The sequence below is a fragment of the Penaeus monodon genome, chromosome 8, assembly GCF_015228065.2.
Source record: "Penaeus monodon isolate SGIC_2016 chromosome 8, NSTDA_Pmon_1, whole genome shotgun sequence".
In the NCBI taxonomy this organism is placed as follows: Eukaryota; Metazoa; Arthropoda; class Malacostraca; order Decapoda; family Penaeidae; genus Penaeus; species Penaeus monodon.
In genome coordinates, this window is record NC_051393.1 from 30805774 (window position 1) to 30829193 (window position 23420).

General features: G+C 41.5%; 2 protein-coding genes across 3 annotated transcripts in view; one reads left to right on the forward strand and one right to left on the reverse strand.

The window, feature by feature from the left end:
• The window catches only part of LOC119576306 (trithorax group protein osa-like), a gene marked incomplete in the record, with an annotated part of 91382 nt that extends 89919 nt beyond the window's left edge, over positions 1-1463 (forward strand). Inside the window, 1 exon segment of the mRNA XM_037923926.1 lies at positions 1-1463. This exon segment is cut by the window's left edge and continues 1349 nt beyond it.
• A 116-nt stretch (positions 1464-1579) lies between these two features.
• The window catches only part of LOC119576308 (myb-like protein Q), a 151498-nt gene continuing 129657 nt past the window's right edge, over positions 1580-23420 (reverse strand). The window contains exons 3-6 of one of the 2 annotated variants that reach the window (XM_037923928.1): positions 8181-8350; positions 7831-8052; positions 6154-6189; positions 1580-5663 (exon numbers count right to left, since the gene is read on the reverse strand). In XM_037923928.1, coding sequence (XP_037779856.1) covers positions 3801-5663; positions 6154-6189; positions 7831-8052; positions 8181-8350 — 2291 coding nt within the window. In that variant the 3' untranslated portion in view covers positions 1580-3800. Of the gene's footprint in view, positions 5664-6153; positions 6190-7812; positions 8053-8180; positions 8351-23420 lie in introns of both variants that reach the window. The other variant, XM_037923927.1, reaches the window with a different exon arrangement.

The window sequence follows — 23420 nt, forward strand, 5'->3', positions numbered from 1 at the left end:
AATGTAGATACACAGTGTACTTGAGGAAACTTCCCTAACCCCTGTATTTTCTTTGCACATCACCAAGTTGAATGTTAGGTAGCAGGAGATGTTATCAAGATTAGAGATTAAAAGATATGTTATAATGGTTTATTATTTTTCTATGAGAAAGTTTATTGACCTGTTGTTATTCTACAAAGAAAAATTAATGTTGGGCAATGAATGATTGAATAATTGTAGGAACACAGAAGTGACTGGGGCCAGGAGATGGAAGACAGCGCCAAAAATCTATATGTCCGCCACATGTGGTGCAAACGCGGCTGGGAACAACTTGCTCATCATTCACTAACGGCTACTTGTGGACTGGCTTGAGATAGTATGGCCCTGTGGGAGTGACCATGAAAGAGTTAAACAAAGTGTCAGTTGGTGTCATCCTAGGACCTATTATGGATGAGAGGAGGGCAACCTAGATGCCTTGTTTGCTTAAACAATGTTCTGCTTGTGTTACTTGGCAGACAAGTCCTGTTAACTGAAAAGAACTCCTCTTATCTTAGACCATAAAATAAGACTGCATTTCTTTCTAGAAAAATTACTTTAACAGGGCTAATAATATTGGACTACTGAAGGATACTACATTATTATTAGCCTTTGTTTGCAGCAGAAAACTTGTACTTTTTCATGCAGAAAAATTGAAAGACTTCAGTTTAGCCTGAAAGATCAATATTACAAACGTTTTTTCAGGCAGAAATGGAAAGTGCTCTTAAAATAGGAACTGTTAAAAGTGACAAAAGACAGTACAACCAAAGTGATTATGTGTAATTTAAGTGCAAGGATGTGATTTCTGGACTCCACATGAAAACTGGAGTTTGTTATGAAAGAGTGCTGGCCCCAGGATGTGATAAGGCTACTTATTGGTTATGTGGTACAGTAAGGAATTGACGGTTCCAGTTCGATCCCCTCCTGACCATCTGTAGTTACCCCAGAAGTGACCTAGTTACTGTTTCATTCAGTAATTGATGCGTAAGGCCTCACATGCAGAAAAAAAAATTGTTAAAAGTATATTGATTATTTTATAAATCCCAAACTGTATAGTTCCTCTGCGGACAAGGAGCCTCGGGTACTGTGGTGCCCATGTCCAATCTTGTTTTCCCTCCAACGCTGGCACTCCAAGATTGGTCATATTTTGTAGAGTATCAGCATTCAGTTGTATGTTTCATTTGGTGGAGTAAGATTTTTGTATATATTTGTAGTGTATAAGACAGTAATTATTATGTAACAGTTATGGAATCCCACTCTTGAAGAACGGCCACTTCCCTCCAAGGTGCTGTTCGTTCAGGTGGGGCTTTCGTCATGCCGTATAGTCTGTATTATCATTGGTTTCTGCAGCTTCATTGGTTTGCATTGGTTCGTTCCCTGTACATTGTGTGTGTATAGGCAAGTTTCACCATCATGAAGCCACATGGCAAAATAAAAGAGAAATGGTGTCCAATTTTTTTCTCTGTCCTTTTTTTTCTTGGAATTTATAAATTGATACAGTATATAAATTTGTCAGGAATACTTCACCAAATAAAATGTCTTGAGGAAAATAAAATAAAATACATTTTAAGATAGCGTTTATTTAGAGCATCTACAGGCACATCCCTCCCTATGGCACCAGGCCAAACATCTACCAGTTCATCTATCCTTGTCTATATGGACTTGGCAATACACTGAAGAACAATTCCTTTTTTTTTTTTTTTTTTTTTTTTTTATTAAGACTGATATCATATGGGGATGTTTTTTTTATTTTATTTTTTATTATTTTTTTTATTTTTAAGGTTCTAGTACCCAATAGTACATTCTTCATATGCTGATTAGTGATCTATATTACCAACCACAATACAATTACCAACAAACATGCATACAGCAGTAGTACAGGGAGCTGGATGACAGACAGATTCCGATGCCGTAATGACGACAATAACGACACTTGGGGCACCACAACAAAGCTACTACATACACACACAAGAGGCAGGTGGAACCCACCTTGCCACATGGCCAGATTTGTGTTCTATGTCACAATATGTACAAATGGCCAGCTATTGGGCTGATCAGACACTGCTTTCCAGGGATTTCAGAAATTAGTGTTTCATTGGCACATGGAATTGCCAAACTGGAAAAACTGAGCACACTACTGGCCCATTTTTATTCACCTGGATTTATAATTTAACATTTTTACTGGAATAAATGTACAGATACATGATTAGACAAACTAGGAATTCCCAATAGCAGCCTGAGGGGTGTTGGGAGGGTTATAAGATATCACTAACATAAATAACAGCATAAAGGTATTATACTTACAGAAATGCATATTAAGTGCTATATAATAAAGAACATAAAACTATAATTAAGGTAAAGGTGAACATGCAGCAGACAATCTGAATGGGAATGTGATAATAGCTAGGAGTTTAGAAATTATCCTAGAAGCTGATATGAAACCTTGGAGAATGAATAATTAAGGAAAAAATATCCTGAATAGAGGAAAACCACTAAACAAGTGTTTCCTAGCCAGACTCTCTGCTGCTTTACTTTCCATATTATACTGGTAACATCTATTCTAAGGATCAATCATTCAGCATTTATCTCTGCTTCTCCATTCGCTAAAATAAGTCATGATCCCAGTACGACCAGGAACAAATATTTAGTGAAATACAAATATTGTGTGGAGAGGCAGGGAACACTGAGTGTGCAACACTTCACTTCTTAAAACTATGGTCACATCTTACAAACTACAAGTATTAAAATAACCTTAACCTATCATGTATACTTTGGTTATATAATTGTATAGGTCTCTAAATCAATGGGAAAGTAAGAACAACAGATCTTGGATATCTTGATCCAAAACTGAACTACATACTTAACAAATGCTATAACAATGAATCATATAAATTTCATATTTACCATTTGATATTCTAAAACACACAAAAGTCTCATTATACAATACAGTTCCTTATTTTCTTATCCTGTAGTATCAGTGCAAACAAAAAGCTGCTTTGCTTTGATACACATTAAATACAAATATACTGTAAAATTCCAATCATCATTGTGTATTTTATTCTGAAAGGGTTTTCAGTACTTTAAATTCATATCATTATCATCTGCTTAATTATCACATACTTGGGATAAACACTACTTAGTGGACAGGCGTGAAAGCCCTGCCGCTTGCCAAATGGGTTAAATAACATTCTTCCCAATTGGCTCTTTATATAATTTCACGCCTTACTGTTGGATTATTGTAAAAGCAGGTGTTTTCTTGGATTAGCAAATAAATTAAATATGCTATTGCAACCAAGACCTCCTAGGTTCTAACCTACATTAGCTTCTATCCTAACAGATAAAGCAACAATACCTTTTACAAAGGTACAAAAACGTATTTTTCAGACTCACAGTGAAGGGTGCAAGGCGGCACACTGAGGTACATACACAAGTCACCTTTACTATATACAGAAGCAGAATATTGGCATGTTCAGTTTGTACAGTGACAATGTGTATGAATGAGTTTCACTATGAGGTAATGCCCAATCATTCTAGGGCAAATGCACTTGCAAAGCTACATATTAGTACAATTTATTTACACAATCACCCAATCTATTCCCTATTACAGGGAGACTGAAGATAAAAGAAAAAAAATTCTTAAAAGAGTATATGGTCCCAACAAAAACTTTCACAATAATAGGGTTTCTAAATTCCTTTTTCACTTTTGAAACATGTGTCCTCAGTTTTAGAAACGCCATTGTTCTATATATCAAGTAGGGGCCATTAATGAATCGTCTGCAAACACCTTAGTTCAGAATTGGTTCTGGTTCAGACTTGATTGTGTCCAAGCCATCTCTATACATAAGTGATGATCGATCTACCATACCTGCAAGAGCAGCACTACTGCTATGGCTGTCAAACTGACTATGACCAGGGCCAGTTCGAGCATTAGCCTCAGCACTGCTATGAGCTGGATTTACATGTGAACTTGTCATTTTACTGAACAAAATTGATTCCGGTGATGGATCTGAATCATCTGAATTTATTCGAGAGGCATGTGCATTTAAGCTGTTCATGGCATTCAGAACCTGCATGGCAGCAGAAGGGTGTGGGTGGCGGGGAAAGCCAGGATGGAATGGACTAATTGGGGCCTGTGGGTGCTGAGGATGTGGCTGATGACCAGGAAGGTGGTGATGGGAGGCGCTTTCTCCAAACAAACGAGCTAGGTGGGCAGGGGAGGCTAAAGATGTTGCTAATGGTGAAGGCAGACCACCTGGCAATAACCCTCCAAGTGGCAGGGGTTGTGTCTGATGATGCTGAGGTGTATGCTGTGGTGCATGTTGCTGTGATGTATGTTGTGATTGTGGCTGATGATGCTGGTGATGTGGCTGCTGGTGTTGATGCTGGTGATGCTGATGTGCATGTTGAGATTGAGGATGATGATGAGGCTGTTGATGATGATGTGATTGCTGTTGCTGATGTTGCTGGTGGTGGTGATGATGCTGTTGTTGATGGTGGTGTGGCTGTTGCTGGTGATTATGCTGTGGGGGCTGCTGTGGCTGCTGCTGAGGATGTGATTGTAGCTGTTGTTTTGGTTGAGGCTGAGGTGGTTGTTGCTGTTGCTGTTGTGCTTGTGGCTGAGCTTGTGCTTTTGTTTGACCTTGTGACTGTGACTGTTGTTGCTGAGACTGAGATGGCTGCTGCTGCTGCTGTTGCTGTGGCTGCTGTTGTGGTTGCTGCTGTGGCTGCTGCTGTGGAGACTGTTGTGACTGTGGTTGTGATTGATGAGATGAAGACTGTGGTGGCTGCTGCTGTTGTTGCTGCTGTTGCTGCTGCTGCTGCTGCTGCTGTTGTTGTTGTTGTTGTTGTTGTTGTTGTTGCTGCTGCTGCTGCTGCTGTTGCTGCTGCTGCTGTTGTTGTGGCTGCTGCTGCTGCTGTGGCTGCTTTTGTTGCTGTGGTGAATGCTGTGGCTGATGGGCAGGTTTTGGCTGTTGCTGGCTGCCAACAGTTGGACTGACTGATGGTGTTCCATTGATAATACTGGCATTACTGGTGTCGCTGTTACTGTTGCTAAGACTGAATACAGGTGAGGACAAGACAGAAGAAGTTAATGTATGAGTACTGAGAGCAGCAGATCCAGTGGCATTTTCTCCTGATGGCTGAGGAGAACTGCCTACTGTGGTGGAACTGTTCACCACACGAGACTCACTTGAAGATGGGCTGTCAGCTGCTGTGGCCATAAGGCTTCCTGGAGTAGGTGGAGTTGTCATAGGTACAGAAACTGGTGTAGAAGCAGTAGAAGCAGCTGGTGTTGTAGGTGCAGGAATGGGAGTATTGGGTGCAGGTGTAGATGGGGCTGGGGTAGATGGAGCTGGAGTGCTTGGAGCAGTGGAAATACTACCATTGTCAGGAGTATCCAGCATAAATGGTGGCAGAATTCCAGTAGCATTAGGCAGAAGACCTGAAGCATTGGGTAGAACACCTGAGGTGTTGGGTAAAATGCCCGAAGTGTTAGGTAAAATGCCCGAGGTGTTGGGTAAAATGCCCGAGGTGTTGGGTAAAATGCCCGAGGTGTTAGCTAAAGCTCCAGACACATTGGGGAGGATGCCTGAAGTATTGGGAACCATGGGTCCATTGGGCTTAATCAGAGCATTGGCTGGATCATCCGGCTGTAAAAAAAAAGAAAAAAGAAAATATTTTACTTTTCCAAAAATCACTTGCCATACAAAGAAAAAAAAAATACAATAATTAGTGACCAGGAAAATGTACATATGATGGCTATATTATTGACCTCCAATTATTCGTCAAGACTGATCTGGAAAGGTCGTCATGAATTCTGCATCAACCCAGAAAAGCTGAGATCTATCCAAAGTGTCCACCTTTCGAAGTTTCTCATTCTGATCAATGGTCAAAGTTAATCTAATTATTTATTTAACTCCAGAATTTCTGAGATATATCCTACAGCATTTTCATGTTGTACTAACTTTTGTGGTCACCATATTAATTTTCTACTCATTGTACTCAAACTTCAAGTAAGGGAAAAACAGCAATAAGAAATCATGTTACATTTTATACAAATGAAAAAGTACAATCTATTACAAACGTTACAAACTATACCATGAGTCAAATACATCTAGTCTAAAAACACACAATACTAACCCGTGGCACCTTGGGTGTAGCTGGCTGCTTGTTTTCCTACAGAAAGCAAAGAGAAATACAGAGTGAACATTGCCTCTAAATAAAATTTGTGGGATTAATCCTACAAGTTACTTTGAACATCAATATTGTGAAGTATATGGGGGAGAGGAATGAAAGGTATCATAAAACATCAAGACATTCAAATATCTGCTTAAATATGTGACAAGTCTTGATTCCGTGCAGGTGTGTGGATACATTTATAGTGAAAGATTTTGTGACTATTTAAGAGTGGCCCATATAAAATCCAATAACAATGCAAACTTGGATGCAAATATTAGTCCATTTCAACATTACATACATTGACTAAATCATTATAATAGTGAGAAGAACAAGTGAATATCAGATTCAAACTCTACAGACAATTCACATCAAGATATAATTATAACAGAGTAATGTGCAGTTTGGGATGTGAATAAATGGGTAAATAATACCAATGATAATCATCATAAAAAAAATAATTTTAACAGATTAATCAATGTGACAGATTATAAAACAAATTAATAAAAAAGTAACACAATACTGTCATGAAGATGCTTATGCTGTATAATGCAAATGGTGATAATGAGAACAATAAAAAAATAATAAGTGATGAAATATCAGTAATAACACTAATCATGCTGCTGCTGCTGATAATATTGCTTACATTAAAGAAAAATGTAAAGATAGAAAGGTATGATAGGTAACATGAAAAATTAGAAAAAGTAAGTTTTTAGTTATATATATAGTTTTTATCATTTATCACTATTATTATTGTCGTTATCCTTATCCTTCGTCATTCTCTTTATTGTCATCCTCATTCTCATCATCACCATCACTGATGCTTGATGATGGGGATGAGGAGATTATGATTATTGATGATGATGATGATGATTATTGATGATGATGATGATTATTGATGATGATGATGATGATTATTATTGATGATGATGATGATTAATGATGAATAATGATGATATAAACTATAAATGTAAAAACTATCAATATCAATACTATTATTTAAATTGCTAACATTTTTTATCAATATTATCATTATTTGCTACTTTCTACTTCAGCAAAGGCGGCAGCAGCAAGAATGTAAATAATCGCAATAATAAGAATAACAGCTGGAATAGGAATAAAAGTACAAAGTATGAGACTAGTATATTTATCATTGTTACTATCATTGTTATCACCATTATTATTATTATCATCATTATCATCCTCATTAATGATAGGGATGAAAAGAATAATGAAAAAAGGATGATGATGATGATGGTGATGATTGATGGTGGTGGTGAAGATGAAAATGAAAATAATAATAACAATAATAATAATAATGATGATAAACAGTAAAAATATTTAAAAAATCACTAGAAATACTATTATTAATATTGTTAACTATTTTTATATTGATACTATCATTATTATCAGGTATCTTCTTCTCTTACTACAAACAAAAATAACAATAACGATGATGATGAAATGCTGATTACAGTGATAATGAAATTCATAATACCGTATGGATTATGAAAATAAAAAGTTAAGACGAAGTCTTATGGAAAATGAGAAAAAAAGGGAAATAAAGTAATGGTGACAATAAAAATAAAATGTGATCACATTTATAACATCAAGTTTAAATACCTTAGTCTTCCCTCCCACCTTATGCTCATTTTCCCTGAACACTGAGGTGTCTCTGAACACGACGGCCCTGATCACGCCCTTGATCTGCTCCTCGGGCCAGCACCCGAGCAGTATTCTCTGGGGACGCCCTCGGCCCTTCGGTCGCATGTCTCCCGGCTCGTTGGAAGGCCCCAGCAGGTTGTGAACGCGGTTGGCATACAACACAAACGTTGGGTACGGGATGTCATACTTTCTGGCAGCCTGAAATGGGCGAGGAAACATTAACTAGTGCTTACTTTGATCGTGCTTTTCTTGCAGACTAATAAAAATAATCGTGTAGGCATTCTGTCATGATATTGTGAAACGGACTCTTATCAAAGGCGGCTCACCTGAGACAGGGACAGGCCTTCCTTCAGCACGGCGTGGATTGCCTCGGCCATGGTCTCAGGCCTCCAGGACTTGAGGGGCCCGCGCTCCCGGAACCGCAGGTTCTGGAGAAGGCTCTGTGTCTGGTTCCAGCTCTTCTGCCACGCCGCCTGCACTTGGGCCTGGTACGAATCTGCGAAGGAGTTGTATCGTTATATACTGATTCATGCATTATGATATCCTAATGAGCAGGACAATTAAAGTAAGCGAATTGTACAGATCCCAACTCTGATGTGGATACAGAAATTCCTCTATTATACACTACATATATATAACAAAGAAAATCTGCGACATGTATTTTTGAGGCGAGCTAAGTGGAGAGTGAAGAAGCGATTACCAACAAGGTGACCAGAGATTGGATGGCAGTGATAACAATTTTATGATGACATTTGACGGCAATTAATGTATCTGGACCGTGGCAGTTGTGAAGCCTCACATATGACCTAATATTTTACGTGTGAAACTATCAGCTGCTCAGCTGACCACCGCAGTGATTCATCGAAAACGTCTCACATGACAAATAATAAATATAATTTCTAATCACCTGGAGGTTAATACGGCTATGGGATATCCAAGTTCACTTTAAACCATTTTTGTAACTAGAATGACTAAGTGTAATGGAAAGCTTGAGCATTTAAAAAAGTTCATAATCAAGTGTGTGCGCGCTGAGTTTTTCATTTGTCTTCACGGCCCTCTAAGTTACTGCAGGAAACCCACAGCATATGTTTAGAAAATAGTGCCGTAAGTTTACACAGACAGATACAGAGAAACAGGTATACTGCAGCACACTTACAATTTACCGTTTTCATTCCTACAATGATAAAGCTATGACATAATTCCAAAGCATAACGGAAAGAAAAAACATTCACAATTGTCACACACTCCCAGTACTATAATATCACATCACAGTACTTAGAACCTAAATTTTCAAACAGATCCAAACGATTTGGAAGAAGAAAGAAACAGAACACGTACGCCAAAAAATAACACCGAAAACGCCAGGATTGATAGGCAACGCCATCCCCGCAGACTTTTCATAATTATAACACATGCATAATGACTAAGGCAATTATATACTTTTTCATCGTTCAGTGAGAATTGGTCCTCGCTGAATTATGCATCACCTCGGACAGTACGAGAAAAGAGCAGATGTTCACAGGCAGTGGAATCAAGGGAGAAGAGAACATTTATCCGATAAAAAAAAATCTAGGACATAAACTGACCAACTTCGGTGAGCTTAATGTATAAATCTGACATCTTTATTGATAAATTAGATATTACAATCCAAGATCAGGTTGGTCCAATAACGTGACTAGACCCGTCCTGGCCCTCCCTGCCGCGTGCAATAACTACAAACAAAACTTGGGAGATTGCAAAGTTATATTTTCATTTGTTTGACATAATAACGTTGCAAGGTACCTGGCAATTTGGGCGATTTGCAATTCAGAGCCATTGGGCAAGACATGAAACATTTGTGTTTAGTTAACTTTGGCGCTCACTCCTTGATACTCTACGGTATGAATTTTCTTCAATAACGTTCATTCCCTGAATTCAAAATGAAAAAAGAAAATGAAAAAACTTCCGAACCCTTACCAAAATAAAAATACAAAATAAGGGAAATGTCATCTTCATATTTGGGCGCGCCTCGATGTGATTTGAATTGAATATGAATTATTTTCGCATACATAACGATAGGACAAACTTGTGGGCAAATTGCGTAAAATTACTTGACTCAAATTACCTGTCTATTGTTCGGCTGATGGGCTGAGGTCCTCCCATAATTCTCTAGCAAACTTTTTCAATTACAATGGAACAATGACAAGAAATGCGTTACCAAAATTCGTAAAATAATTCAGTCGCGGCATCTTGTTTGGTAACTACTTGTGTCTTCAGTTGACTATATAAAACTGAAGTAATTGTTGAATTTTCCCATTACCCTACTAACATCCAACCCTCAAAATACTTTCATAACTCCGTCTGATATGCTTTATTTTCTTCCAAATAATCCTTTTCTACGTTTACTCTGGTGCATTAATATATAAATTATCAAGGTCGCTACACCATAGAAATAACAACCAGAAAGAAAAACATATGAAAATAGCGCGAGAGGGAAAATTGCACAAACGCACAACCGCTATAGTCGCCTGCAATCATAGCAAAACTGTTTCATTAAACGTTGATGACGAAAAAATATAATAAATATATACCCTCAATATTAGAAAGGAAAATAGGCTAATGAAGACGAAAATCGAAGGAGACAGAGAGAAGAGATGGCCTGAGACTAGCGTGGACTCGGTGGCCGGCGGTGGTGCGGCCGCTCCATCATGGCGAGGCCTGGCTGCTGACAGCGAGCCGTCACTTGCCGAAATGTTAACCCCTCATTATCTTTTAGCAGAATACCGACAAAAATTTACATGTAGTTGTATGCTTTTTTTCTTGGGAACAGTTTGTGTGGAAAGGGATAATCTTTAATGTTCTGTAGAATCGGGGCTTGATGTCCGGGGTCGAACGAGCGGCCGGCAGCGCGCTCGACCGCCTTACTTTATAAATTTGTTTCGAGTAATATTTCCGTGACAATGATGTTTCTGCACAGTCAGCCCGATGCTACTAACACACTGACAAAAGGTCTCCCACAATAATGAACAAAACAAGCAATGATTATGTATTTTTATTCACGAGTTGAATTAGGCCCCCCTTCATTGTCCGGCTACGAGACAGACAAAAAACATTTAGAGAATTCTAATGTCCATTCTTCAAACTGCGATTCATATCCTGCTGGGTTTTGTTCGGAGGGCCTTACATCGAAGTCAACCATTCATGACATTTACTGAATATGCGAATATTAAAATGGCCGGCCCTTCCACGGTAAAAATAATAGCTTGTGACATTTATTCAAATTATCCTGGCCGAGCGTAGCGTATTGTCATGGCGGTGAAGGTTAGGTTCACGGGAGACACTCATGAATATTACGTCGCATAACCCTTTCACATTAACTGAAACCTCAGATAACGGTCTTCCCGCTGACCATAGTGTAGAGAAATGTCACTAATGTAATCAGTATATACTACATGACAATGCTACTTGATATTCCAAAGTTCGTCATGAATGGGAAGATCATTTAGATAATGAAGCGTCGGAATGTCGAAACGAGAACTCTCGTGTCATTGTCCCGAAATGTCAGACATGTCATAAAGCATTTATAATACACTCCAGTTTGCAAAAGTCTGCGAATGAAGCGATCGAGAAAACAAAATAGAATCATTAATGCAATTCTGGAGGTTTTCCCGCTCGCTGCTGTGTCATGGCGGGTTCCACTTCATCATCGTATTCTGCTCTGACTGATATAAATTACTTCTCTTATTGTTCTACAGTTGGGCTCCGGCGTGGAGGGAAGGGAAAGCTTTGCAAAGAGGCCGGATATCAAAGAGAAATTACTGAAACAGTCGTACATGCACCTACTTATCTTAGGATGTATGGCGTTCTCTCCTTTAAATATTTCTTTACCCGAACAAGGAAAAAGAAATGCGCGCACATTTTTTCCTTTCGTCTCTCCATAATCGCCGATGGAAAATTATTAAAATAAAAAATTGGAAAATAGACTGTCAATCGGGGAAATTATTTTATCTATCGAAAGCCATCGGAATTACACGCTCACTGCCTATTCCATCCAAGGCTTTCTACAGGTCTCCACAACGATTATCCGCACAGTTTAGGAAGCTCAGGTTCTCCTCCACTCTCAGGCGGCCATTATCCGTAATTTTCGGTTATTACACCAAATCGTAATTGTAATACGGCCGCAGTTTCTGGGCTTGCTTACTCTCCCTGTTGGATCACCCGCCGCGAGTAGGCCGCCCGAGACGTGATCAAACTATGGGAACTAACGGCTTTTCGGGGAAGGCTCGGTCGGCGACGCGGCTTCGAGTAATAGCACAAATCAATTGGGAAATTTAGTCATGTTCAAAAAAAGTTTAATACTTAGAATAAAGGAAAATCCGAATGAGACAAATGTGCGAAATACTTCAGCAAGAACTGCTAGTTCTGTATGCTAAAATGAAAGCAAAAGTATTTGGTAGCGACAGTAAAATCAACAAATACATTCGAAAACTCGTAAAATCCAAAGCTACGCCGATACCCTCCAGTAGAAAATCTTGGAGCTCCTACAATGCTCAGCGGAAATGAAAGAGAAAAAAATACAGCTAACAGTAAATATGAGCTACAAATATCCTTCGTTTTCTAAGTAAAAATAAATAAGAATGAAGTATGAGAATATGATAAAATAAAACACAAGTGTACTTATAACATTATTATTCATCTCATCCAATCAGTGTCGAGAGCAATTTTATCGTATTCCTATAGCTGGCAAACCCTTAATAAAAATGGTTCTTACTTACCAAATTCATAAAATACAAAACTACAGCAAAAGCGCGCGTGTTGAGGCACCATCAATAAGGTTCCTGCAATATTGAAAACATGATGCTGATTGCTGGAAGATCGCTCACGGGGTTGCACTTTTCCGCGCTGACCTATTTCTGTCAAACGTGTTATACGGGTGCGCCAGAAAATATATAACTTTTGAGACTTGAACAAAGGAAAGGAGTGAGCGAGTGAAGGGGAGAAAGTGATGTTGGTCGGAACTCGATGCAGAATTCTTAAAGGGAGGGAGAAGGCGCGTGGAGATTGGAGTGTACTTTGGATGGGGCGGAGGTGCAGGCCCTTTATTTATTTAGGTTAGATAAGCATAAAAAGGGCGGCTGTGGAGAGGACCAAACCGATTCAGAGACTGATTTAAAAAGAGTGGAACAGCCCGAAGTGGGGAGGCGGGGACAGGGACTCAAACAGAACAATATCTTGACGAGAGAAGTATAAACCGATCTCAGAGGAAGCAAGGACGCAGGAAATTAAACCTGCAAACAAAAACACATTTTGCCTTCAATAAAAATCAAGCTAAAATGTTCGTGTTCCTCTCCATCCCTTCAGCCTCTTGATGGACGTGTTTGAGGTTCGCTGCAGCCACTCTTGAAAACTCGCATTAGAGTCCGCGCCCTTGCATTAGCGCGTACCTTACACCAGGTCAACATCTATGAACAAGAGATTTCAATGAAAGGCAATTCTCACCTAAAACACAGTCAAGGTTGATTACTAATCGATGAAAAAAAACTACCAATAAAGTCCAGGCTAAACAAGCAGGCGAAAGAAACAAACGTAAGTCCCGGGTTCGGTCGCCCTGCACACACATTCTACTTTGTAATCTGACTCCATTAAAATCACATTAATGAACATCAAGTGTACATGCATTCACAATTAGGCAAACTTACTTCTGAGTAGCGGGCCTCGAATAATTCACTACTCTAAATGCATTTCTTTTTCTCCTCGCGTTAAAAACAAACGAATAACTTTTCCATTCGTTAAATTTTAAATGGCCGCCTATTGTGAAGTGCAAAGTTCATTTTAGGAGATGGCGAACATTAAAATGTGAGAATATGTGCGTTCCTTAATGGGCTGTGTAGCAATAAAAATACTGGTTGCGATATGTGATGGTATCTCAACCCCTCATTTTTCTTAGACTTTTAATACAAGGACGTTCATAAAATCTTCCCAGAAATACGAAGAGGGTTATAGAGAACTTTTTAAGAAGCGACGCCGTGAAAAAAAGGAGGCTCCCCGGACTGGACGGAAGGAAGGAGGTAGGTTCCTGCGCAGCGTTTGCAATGATGGCCTGCCGGTTGACGCGAGCCTTGGTTGGTGCACTTACGGTTGGGTTATCTTACAACTAATGGCCGCACTCTCTCGGCGGAAAATAATTATACCCATAATCGTCTCAGCGTCCACACGACCTCCTGATCGTCTCGAAAGAACAGGCAAATTCTCTCGTCCGAACGAGATATCAAAACAAACCGCTCAGTCGCTTCAGGGTACGATCATTCCGACTGCACCGTCGTCGTCACAGCTGAACAATGTTTTAAGGAAAGTGCCATGCTGTTTCCGACGACTGCAAAGTGTTATGGAATTTACGATTTCACTCATTTATAAGAGTCTCGGCGCAATGTAGGTGTTTTAGGAATGGAAGTAGCACAATAAAGGCGCTAAAAGCACGAAACCGCTATGATAAGAAAACAACAAATTTGAAGGGATTGCCACGCAGATACGACGAGTGCACAGCGAGGGTGCGTCAGGTAGGGCGGCGATAGTGAGCTCCCTGGCGTAAGCGTAGGCAAAGTCAAAATGTACCTCTGGCAACACTGATAAGGATGATGCACAGTGGAAAGGCAATGAAAGCGAGCACTGAAGGCGACATGATGTACAGAAGATTGACAGACAGGCGGTGACTGAACTGTGATAAGTTCAGACAAAGAATTTGACGAAGACAGCCACCAAAGCAGGTAATGGGCGACAACCCGTGTTCCCGCTCAAATACTGACATTACAAATTTATCCACGAGATGACAGGCGGTCAAAGCTCCGTCGACGTGGTCTCTTGTGGAGCGTACCCCCCACCACCCCCGCTCCCCATACCAGAAGGTAGGTAAATAAGGTAAAGAGCACCACGTCTCTTCCTTGCGGTGCCTTAAAAGGACAAGATGTATCTGATGCGGTGCAGGACGTTTTCCGCAAGTAATAAGGAAAATAAGTGACGTCTTGTGTACCCGATCACTTATCCTCCGCGAGATATAAATAAGCGTGCGTCTATACATACGAAATAAATAATATATAGCCTCCCGCCGATAATTACACATTCATTACTGCCTAAGGCACACGATCCCCGCTGTCGAAATACCATTGGTTAAAAATTAAAGAGTGTGTGTACCATTCACCAGTACTTGCGCTCACGGCTACGCGATTCTATCGTACTTATGTAGATGAACAATCAACATTAATAGCAGCCGTATTAATGGCCTTTCACGAATGGATGAGAAATCTTTATATCAGACTGGCAGAGCCGGCGTTCGCTGGCTTGAAAAGAGAGTTTGTCAATAGAGGAAGAAGCCTCACTCCTGCTTTCCTTGTGGCGGTGTGGAGGGAGGGGGGGGGTGCCATCCGCTGCTTTCTTTTGCTTGTTATATAGGTAACCGCCATCGATGTTGCTACAATAAATTATTTCGCATGCGAAAGCATGTCTATTTCCTTCCTTGAGTAGCGGATTCCTTTATAGAATTAGAAAATAAAACGAGCTTCTCGCGCCTATTACCGCTCAATTCCGACACCAATAAACGTCCCTGTAAGATTTCCAAACCCTGCGCGAAACTCGGCTTTCGGCATCTGGCTGCGGCGCGCCCATTCACGGGCAAGCGAACTGATTGACAGGCCTAGGGACGGCACCGATCTCGGTCACACGTGTGATCCTCGTGAGGACGCCCCTCGGACGCAGGTTTTTTAGTCCCGCATTTTCCTTTCAAGGGCACCAGCGAATGAGTCTGCCAATGAGTCGGGGAAGACAGGGGGTGAAGCATATTGGAGAACAAAAGGCAAAGGAGAACAGAGAACGAACAGGGAAAGGAAAAGGGAAAGAAATAGAGAAGAGGAAGAGTGGGAGCAGGGAGTATATCCTACGATAAGTTACAATTTACTGTCACAAAAGACAGTCGTCGAGGCGTGTCGTGGTTAGCGAGAGATTAACTGCTTCTGCTCTCTCCAACTGCAGAGATCCTGTACACACTAACACATACACGCAACTCGCAATCTTCAGCACAGCCACAGATACCGTATCGCAGCTGTAAATCTTTCATTACTGTCCCACAATACAGGATAAATCATCGCTAACATTAGCTTCAGAGCTTTACTCCCCCAACTCCACCTAACTTCTTACACACACACAAATACAAACAAACCCAAAAGCATGACAAATAAGGTCAGGATTAATGAGTGTCCGTAGTTACTCAGCAAATTCTTGAACATGTCTTGAGCGGCAGTCAAATGCAGCCAACCATTCAGTCATGCAATACTGTTACTGACGACCCAACAAGCAGAGAAGACATTAATCTACGGTGGCATAGCGTGCACCTTCGTATATACGAAATGCACGAAAAATACAGGCTGGCTCTGTGGATTTTATTAATGTCATAAGAAAAAAACTGGTTGCACTTCCGCGGTAATGATGATAACGTTTTGAGGCAAAATTATGTTTAGGAGTCACCCTTGCCACCGCTCCGAGCACCAGGCTTCCTCCTCTCGGTCCAACCGTCTCGCTTCTCTTGCACCATCTAGAACAACGATAAATGACATTTCAGAGAGAAGGTGAGGGGGGTGGAGAAGGAGAGAGGGGGGGGGGGGGAGAGAGAGAGAGAGAGAGAGAGAGAGAGAGAGAGAGAGAGAGAGAGAGAGAGGGAGGGAGAGAGAGAGAGAGAGAAAGAGAGAGGGAGGGAGAGGGAGAGGGAGAGGGAGAGGGAGAGGGAGAGGGAGAGGGAGAGGGAGAGGGAGGAGAGCGAAAGACCAGAAAAATAAATCCCATATGGAAATTCGATGACTTAGCCGCCATTCACATCCAGCATCACCATGTTGAATTCTTGGAGTCGAGTGCTAATCAAAGCGCCTGTGTGTTTGTCGAGATGTTTCATGGCTACCAACACCATCATTACGAAGTAAACACGCGGCGGTTGAGTTTCAAGCAAAACAAGCTCGGAGTCTGCTATTTAAACCGTTGCAAGTTCGCATGCGCTGCGACAAACGAACTGTACCTCTCCCTTTCTTTCTAAATTTCTAAAACGCCGTCTTGTTCACTTGTCATGCATCCAATTTTGCTAATTACTTAACCATTAGGCAATTATAGTGAGGAGGAAGTGACTACCGCGGCACCAACTTGCAGAAGGTAATTATGCTTACACTTACCCTTTATATTTACCCGTACTCTCGTGCGTAGCCCTTGCCCGCCGTGGATGGACCATACACACAATGGGAAAGAACTACAGCTAGAACTGTGGTAAACATATGGTGCGTGTCAGCAGCCTATAGATTTATGAGCTCGGGTAATTGCCTATTTAGAATGTTACAGGAATATATCGCAATTTTCAACCGTATCCCCCACCCCCTCCAGCCGCCACTAGGCTACCCTACCCAGCCACAACATATTACGATTTAGTTGACATGGATCGCGGTGGGGCCGTGTCCGTCAGAGCGAAAGAACATCTCAGTTCACACAAGGTTATAAACCTCTAAGGGAAAGAAAACCCGGAGAGCAATTTATTTCGTGAAATGGACAAACTTATTTCGATTTTTTTTTTCTTTTTTTTTTTGAATGACCTTTTCCTAATAGAAATTCACACACAAACACCCACAGCGGGAAAGCGAAGATAAAAACCACATTAGCAATGATACAAAACAAAAATGGAGGACACAGCCGGGATTGCAGAGTGGAACGCACCGCAAAACACAGCAAACGAAGGAGAGAGCTTAAAACAACCCGTAGAAAACAATGATAAGGGAAATGGGCTTGAGACAATTGACAGGATAGAAGGTTCACAAAAGTTAAAATTACGTCCATTTCTCACCCACGACAGCAAATTGAAATAATGGCATGATAGTAATAAATATTATAATAACGATAATAGAGCAGAACCGGAAATACGATTCTGCTGACGTCATAAATGATAGGAACGAATAAGTGTAATTATTGTAACGTCAAATCACCTGGGAAAATCGCCTCTATGTAAAGGGTCAACACGACTGATTTCCGCGAATATTTTGCCAGAATAATGGCCCTTACAGAACCATGAATAAGAACGAAAACATCCTCTAGAAAAAAATATCCGCTTTACATGCAGTTAAATTACACGAGAGAAAAGTTCCTCCTCTGATCACTATGATAATAAAGGTAGATAATGGTAGATGTAGAAAATAACATTGTCTGTAATGGAACGTGTGTGTACAACTAACTGCCTCTTAACTACTTTTGAACTTAATATCTCTAATACATTCACAAAAGTATCATACGCTTTTTAAAATGAATATTGTAATGATAATTGTATTGCTACCTTCCCTTTGACATAGAAAATTACGGTGCACGAGTCTCCCAACCAGGAAGCTGCCTCGACTGCCAGAAAGGCGGGGAAACCCAGGTTCCCATTGGTCGGCCGCTATGAAATGGGAAAAGGCAGATGTATGCGCGCGCAGTGTGGTTATGGTAATCACTAGGTCGCAGGAGACAATTGCCCGTGTGTGCTCATGTTTGGGAACCAATATGCGACTTTCTGAAGGACTTCTGGACGCTGCGTGATGGGGAAAGCGAGTACTGCTTCTTATAAATTTCTACATGGAAGAAAGGGAAGCGAAGGGTGCATGGGACACGTCTTTTCCTCGTCCGCGCACAATACGGGGAAGCTGGAAATCTGTGTCATGATGCTGAATTCTCTGCTCGAAGTTCGACATGCTTTAGAAGCGGGGAATGCGCAAGAAAAAATAAACTGTTGCCCCTGTAACCTTGGCAGAAATAGACAGGCAGACAAATAATTAAATAAGAGTAAATGCGTGAGAGAGACAGAGAACAAGAGAGGATTTCTTACGGCAAACTAATTTCCCAATTACGAGTATAAAAAAGAATGTGACATCAGTAAAAGCAACAGCAACATCAGCTGGCCCCGGGACCTTTCCGTTGTGTTTGCGGGCGACGGCTAAACGGTGCCCTGCCTAACTGCCTTTGGGGTTAACCGCAGTCAAACGTTAATCATTGTTAATGCTCGTAATTCCAAGAATTTATTTAAAAATATTAGTGTAATTCGTGGCCCTTTATTGAATATAATTAATTCTTCTTAACAACGTAATGATCGCTAGTGTATATTTTCGACCGTTGGTAATATCTGAAACAGTTTACACCATTACTATTGCAATAATTACTTATTAAAATCGTAATTTTCGTATCCCATTTCATGTCTGTCTGAGCATCTGATAAATACTACTCCGCTAATATTGCAGACAATGAATAGCATCAGTACACACATACAAAACGTTTAACACTGGCATAATTCAGACCGCAATACCAGCATAGCAAAGGCAACATAACACAACCGGGATGTAAAACTACGATTACGACAGAGTGCTAATAACTCGAAGGAACCTCGATTTCTTCAAACTGAACGGTCCGTCATCACTTCATTAGTAACAAAGACCAAGCTTCCTTCCGTCGGTGCATCGGGCGACATTATCTATCGCACCCGGCCTCGTCGTCTCCAGCGGAAGTCCGGGAGATGACCGCGAGCCAGCCGGGAGCCCAAGATGCATCGTCGCCAGTGAAGGAAGGGACACACGGTAGAGAAAAGAAGAAAAAAAAGATGAATAAAGAGAACAAGAAAAAAAGACGAAAAGAATAAATAAAAGCGAAACCTTCTTGAATAAAAGAAACGAAAAGGAAGCCATGTAAAGATGGCATTAGGCGACGGTGAATAAATTTATGTATGTCGTCGCTCTCTCCTTGTATCTGATCATCTCCGGTTATACAAGACAAGGAGGAGGAAGAATTACGGCTAAAATCCGACTCGGGTTGGAAGCTACTAAAAGTCAGTGCAAGAATAAGCTTTTTGATAGAGAAAAGCACTTTAAAAACCCGCTTCGTTCTAGTGTGTGTTGAAGAATTCGTTCCGGTCTGTCTCGAAGAACCGTGCAAGAAAAAGGTCTTGAAGAAGTACTCAAAAAAAAAAAAAAAAGCTCATCAATAAAGGTATAAAATGTATAAACAAGAGCCCGAACAAACACAAACACATCCCTTAAAAAAACTACAAAACCGTTCTTTGAAAAAATAAGATACTCTACAATTTGACATTCATGAAAGTAAAATCTCCCGTTTCTCCATTTTTCTCTCTCATTCTTTCTCTTCTCTTCTATTCCAAGTTAAAGGCAGTGATAACACATGAAAAGGAAATAAAATAAGAAAGCTCGCGCAGTCCCCCGGTACATAAAAACACAACATTTAAAATTCAAGGATTTAGGAGAAGTGGGAGCAGTGATCTAGAATTGATTGTAGAAAATGTTCGCTATCAATCTTTTACGCTCAGGTTTAGCCCCCGCGTCATTCAGATACATATTTAATATAACTGTTTTCAGGGACCCGGAGGAGGAGGAGGAGGAGGAGGAGGAGGAATAGGAGGAGGAGGAGGAGGAGGAAAATGAGGAGGAGGAGGAGGAAAATGAGGAGGAGGAAAATGATGATGATTGATGATGAAAAGGAGGGAGAGGAGGAGGAGGAGGAGGAAGAAAAAGAGGAAGAGGAGGAGGAGAGGCAAGAGGAAGAGGAATAGGAGAAAGAGAAGGATAGTGATAAAAAAGAGAAAAGAAGTGGTGGAGAAAGAGGAGGAGGAAGAGGAAAAAAGAGAAAAAAGGAGAAATAGAAGAAGACACGTAAGAGGAAGAATGAAAAGAAAAAAATAACAAAAATACAGAGAAAGGAGAGAGGAAGTGGATGTGGAAGAGATAAGGAAGAGGAAGGAGGAGGAAGGAGAAGGGAGGTATAACGGGAGTTAAATAAGGACGGATATAGAAGAAACGTAGACGTCGAGAAAAGAGAGGAAAGGGCAAAGGCGGGGAGGAGAGAGATTTTGTATAGTTCTCGTAATGTTTGTATTTGTATTTTTTCTTCAATCTTTAAGGATGAAAACTCCATGGGTGCATTCACGCATATTTTTCTTCAGCCTTTTCTATTGCTCTCTCTCATTCTCTCCTTCCCCCTTCCTTCTCCTCTCTCTCTCTCTCTCTCTCTCTTTCCCTCTCTCTCTCTCTCTCTCTCTCGTTCTCTCTCTCTCGTTCTCTCTCTCTCGTTCTCTCTCTCTCGTTCTCTCTCTCTCTCGTCTCTCTCTCTCTCTCTCTCTCTCTCTCTCTCTCTCTCTCTCTCTCTCTCTCTCTCTCCTCTCATTCTCCCTCTCTCCCTCTCTCTCTCTCTCTCTCTCTCTTCTCACCCTCCCTCTTCTATCTGTCTCCGCGTTCAAGTGCCGCCGACCAATAAGCAAAATCATGCTTCACGCGAAACGTCACGCCGAATCCTCCCGAAACCAAAGAACCGGACGAGTTTCGGCAAAATCATTCATTTTTGCAACCTCCGTCACCAGCGCTGGCTCCATCTTGCAAAGCCCCGGAGTAAGATATTTCTGGCCGGCCGTGGCTGTCCGTGGGGATGAGACAGGGGCTTACGGAATGACGGCCGTACACAGTACACATAGACGTATACACATAAAGCCGGCGGCGCGGGAAATAAAATGTAACCATTAATTATTACGACAGGCCGTCAATCGAAGCGGATAACACATAGATCATCGTACGGCACAATTGTAATACGAAAATAATGTGACCAGGTCCACTTTTAATAATCATGGCCGGAGGGAAGTACCATTAATTTTTATTGTGTCTAATTACATATTTCTGGAAAATCGTTTGGCAACACTCAATTGGGCTGGCGGCGGACAAAACCCAGCCTTCCGTAGGGTTCACTCAAGGGGCAAAATTCCCAGCCAACGGAGGTACGGTTGCCGCACGATGCTAATCAGAATAAATTTTATACTTTTAGGAATTTTGAAAGTTATGGTTCGACATAACGATAAAAGTGAAATCCTTGCATAATGGCCTCAATGCTGGCAAAAACGTATATAGCCCCAGACACTGCTTATGATATTAGCAACTTCAGCGGTGGGATGGGAAATACTGAGGGAAAACGACTTACAGTAAACTGAAGGAGATAGGCAAAAGGCAGTTGCGGGATGGGGAGGGGAGGGAGCGCAGGGGGGGGGGGAGTTAATAATAATGAAAACAGTCGGTGAAATTATCGGGCTTAGCGGAGGCGGTGGCGGGGTCTGGCTTCCGGTCTGACATATATTTATTACTTCTTTATACTGAATTTTGTTCTACGGCGCATCTGCAATTGCACACGTGCGGCGGAACAAGGGATTCTGACAGCATGTGCCCGATGGCCGATTCTGATTTATTAATAAAAGAACAAAGGTATGGGCGAACCCCGGCACACGCGAGCGACAAATAACAATCGTAACTGTCGATTCTGGATTAAAATTTCCGGTCATTAACTTTCGAATCTGCCTAAGTAATATGGAACATCGTGCTTGTAATCTTGGAATTTATTTCAAGTGGCAGACACGCGCCGTTCCTGGAGCGACGCCCATCGCGGGAATCTTGGGGCGGCCGAGCGCCTCGCCGCCCGGTCGCACGTCGCTTCATTGCGCCAGTTCCCTCGCCCACTGGAGAATCGAATCCATCTTATTTCGTGCTAATTATACGTCAGTTGGAAGATTATTAAAATTATTGATGATACGGGGTGGCTTTTTACAATCAAATCCCCTTGTACCTTCTTGTTCCTTTCCTTTGCCTTCTTTCCTTCGCTCCGAGACCCGCCGGCGCTCGCCACGAACCGGAGCATCTTGCGTCTCATAAACCCCTTTAACCTCTTGCTCTCACCGCACGCCCGGAATGACTTCTCACTCTCCGCAGTGAACCCCACGCCTCCCAGCAGCAACGCAACTCCACTAGCACAACACCATGCTCATCGGAATATACTACACCTACTTAAAATACCATTCATCCACGTCAGCACACTTTGATCACCTGCTGCAACATTTCAAAACCTTTCCTCGTCGGGGCAGCATCTTAACTTCCTTAGGGATATCTTCCGCTCTTCGCCAAATCTACCGCGACGGAGAGGAGGGCCGAGTATGCCAGTGCTTACCTCCCTCCTCACAGGAACACACTCACGCAAACCTTTCATTCCCTACAACACAGTAGACCCCCCCCCCCCCAGAGCGAGCGCCGGCACCCGCAGTGTAACTCCGTCTTGGGTGAGGCGGGAGGTTGTAACTGTAGCCATACCATTCCGTGCGGTCGTCCTAATATTCCATAAACGATAATGACTCCAACTTTTAGGCCGCTAACGACCGCCCCGTTTTTAATATAAACCCAAATAATGGTCGACTCGGTAAATTCTAGAAATAAACCGGCATTAACGAGGGTGGTGTCCGATTGCATGCGCGGCGCTGCGTGGCTCTAGCCTCGCTCCCGACACCCGCAAACCACCAAGCTCAAAGTAATATGAATAAAATTTGAAGGAACAAGGGTAGCATAGAGAGATAAATATCTTTATGGCTCGGATCTGAATAGAGGAAGTACGGGGGTGGGGGGAGGCAAAACCAGAAACGAATAAAATTAATAAAAATTGCCTGGGCTACGAAACTCTCGGAGGATCATAGCTAAATATATAACGTTACTCAATCTCCAAGATTAAATTAT